Source organism: Rana temporaria, chromosome 7 (assembly GCF_905171775.1).
Source record: "Rana temporaria chromosome 7, aRanTem1.1, whole genome shotgun sequence".
NCBI classification, from domain to species: domain Eukaryota; kingdom Metazoa; phylum Chordata; class Amphibia; order Anura; family Ranidae; genus Rana; species Rana temporaria.
Window position 1 is genome coordinate 2,634,059 of NC_053495.1, and position 2,033 is coordinate 2,636,091.

Sequence of the window (2,033 nt, forward strand, 5' to 3'; positions counted from 1 at the left end):
ATTGTAAGCTCTAAAAATCAGGGCTTTCTAAATTCTTCTGTATTGAATTGTATTGTAACCGTACTGTCTGCCCTTGTGTTGTAAAGTGTTTTTAAATCTGTTGGTGATATATAAATCCTGTACATTAATAATGTCCCTGCCCAAGGAAAACCCTAACTTAGCGTGTTTCATTAAGCCGTTTCAGTTAGACGCGTTAAAGTGATCCTTAAGCAATGAGATCGTGGAAGCAGATAAATGATGGATGGTTCAACAAAGAACATTTACATGGAAGAGGTCTTTGGTGTGTGTCTCCTATTCATCTACATTTTCCAATAGTAAGTGGAGATCTTGACCACCCGAGATGCCCACAGAGATTGCACAAGGCCCTAGCCTGGAAGTGGTGCTGTATGTATGGAAGTTTGAACTATAAATTCCTTTAATAGTGTTTTAGGGCACTCTGTCCAGTAAGTAAAATAGGTGACAATGTGAAAAAAAACAACACTTTCAGTGGATTTTAAATTCTAATTTTAAAGATTGTACTCAATTATAAAAAAAAGGGCTCCCAAGGTGTTAGACATTATTACATCTTAGGAGACCTTTTATAAGACTTTCAGCTTTGTGTTCTTACAACACAGCAGACTGTCCAGAGGGAATGCTAACATTTTATATAAGAATAAATCATTCAATGGTAGAAATGCCTACATGTAAACCTCAGTGTACTGTGTAGACACTTCGTACATGTTTTCTGATTATTATATCCTCAGATCCATAGTTTTATTACCATGTTATAGTGATAAATAAAAAAATTAAAAAAAAATAATAATATGAGAAATGTGACAGAAATTTCCTCTCTCACTCTTGTGGGTCTATCAGACCATCCACTGACCATGAATGGACTTTTTGTGTTCTTCCTTCTCATCTATCTGATGACTCTTATCACAAACCTTCTTATTTGTTTCTTGGTCCTCACTGACTACAATCTGCACAATCCAATGTATTTTTTTCTTGCCAACTTGGCATTTCTAGACATGTCCTATTCATCAGTGACGGCACCAAGGATGCTCTTTGATTTGGTAACAAAAAGCCGATCAATATCCATTCCTGCCTGTATAACCCAAGTCTTTTTCTACATCTCCCTCGCTGTTTCAGAAATGTTCTTGCTCTCGGCTATGTCCTACGACCGCTACATTGCCATCTGCCACCCTCTACATTACACACTAATAATGTCTCGGAGGGTCTGTATTCGTCTGGCCTCCCTGGTCTGGGTTGTAGGATGGTCTTTATCTTTGGTTCATACTTTATTTTTGCTCAGGTTGTCCTTCTGCAGAACATCTTCCATCCACAACTTCTTTTGTGACCTTCCACACTTATATCAAATTACATGTACTGACCCCTTCATAAACATAGTGGTTGTATTTGTAGCAGGCGGTGGTTTTGGATTAGGAGTCATCCTTATGACCTTTATTCCCTATGTCTATATTCTCAGGACCATCCTCAGAATCCGTAGCAAGACTGGAAAGATGAAAGCATTCTCCACCTGCACCTCACACCTCACAGTGGTCTTCATCTTTTATGGATCTTTAATTTTTATTTACCTGGTTCCATCTTCCATTAATATGTTCAATTTAAACAAACTGTTCTCAGTCATATCTGCCCTCATTAACCCATTGCTGAATCCTCTGATCTACAGCCTGAGGAACAAGGACCTTATGGAGGCACTGCTGAGGTCTTATTATCACTTAAGGTTATTCCAGGCATCGTTCTGAAAATATCATTGTGAACTTTGTGACACTTTTTTTATTTCTTTTTTTTTTTCAGTTTTGAAATGTAAACATGTCAGAGGCTTGTAGTTTTACTTACCCCTACATGACCAGGAGTCATTGTACCCCACAGACCAATTGTAGAAGTTTCAGTTTCCTTTGTTTGTCCTCAAAATTACTATTTTGCCTTCCATATTTCGTTTTAGAAAGATTTCAAAGCATCTTTAAGGTGTTTAACTGGCACAAAGCTGACAAATGGAAAAAAATATGAAAAAAATGTAGCTTTAGTTTGAT

At 37.3% G+C, this 2,033-nt stretch overlaps 1 protein-coding gene across 1 annotated transcript; it reads left to right on the forward strand.

The window, feature by feature from the left end:
* The first annotated feature begins 866 nt into the window (after window positions 1-866).
* On the forward strand, window positions 867-1,745 carry LOC120945717 (olfactory receptor 1G1-like). The gene has a single exon (XM_040360079.1). The coding sequence runs from the start codon at window positions 867-869 to the stop codon at window positions 1,743-1,745; it is 879 nt and encodes a 292-aa protein (XP_040216013.1).
* The last annotated feature ends 288 nt before the right edge of the window (window positions 1,746-2,033 follow it).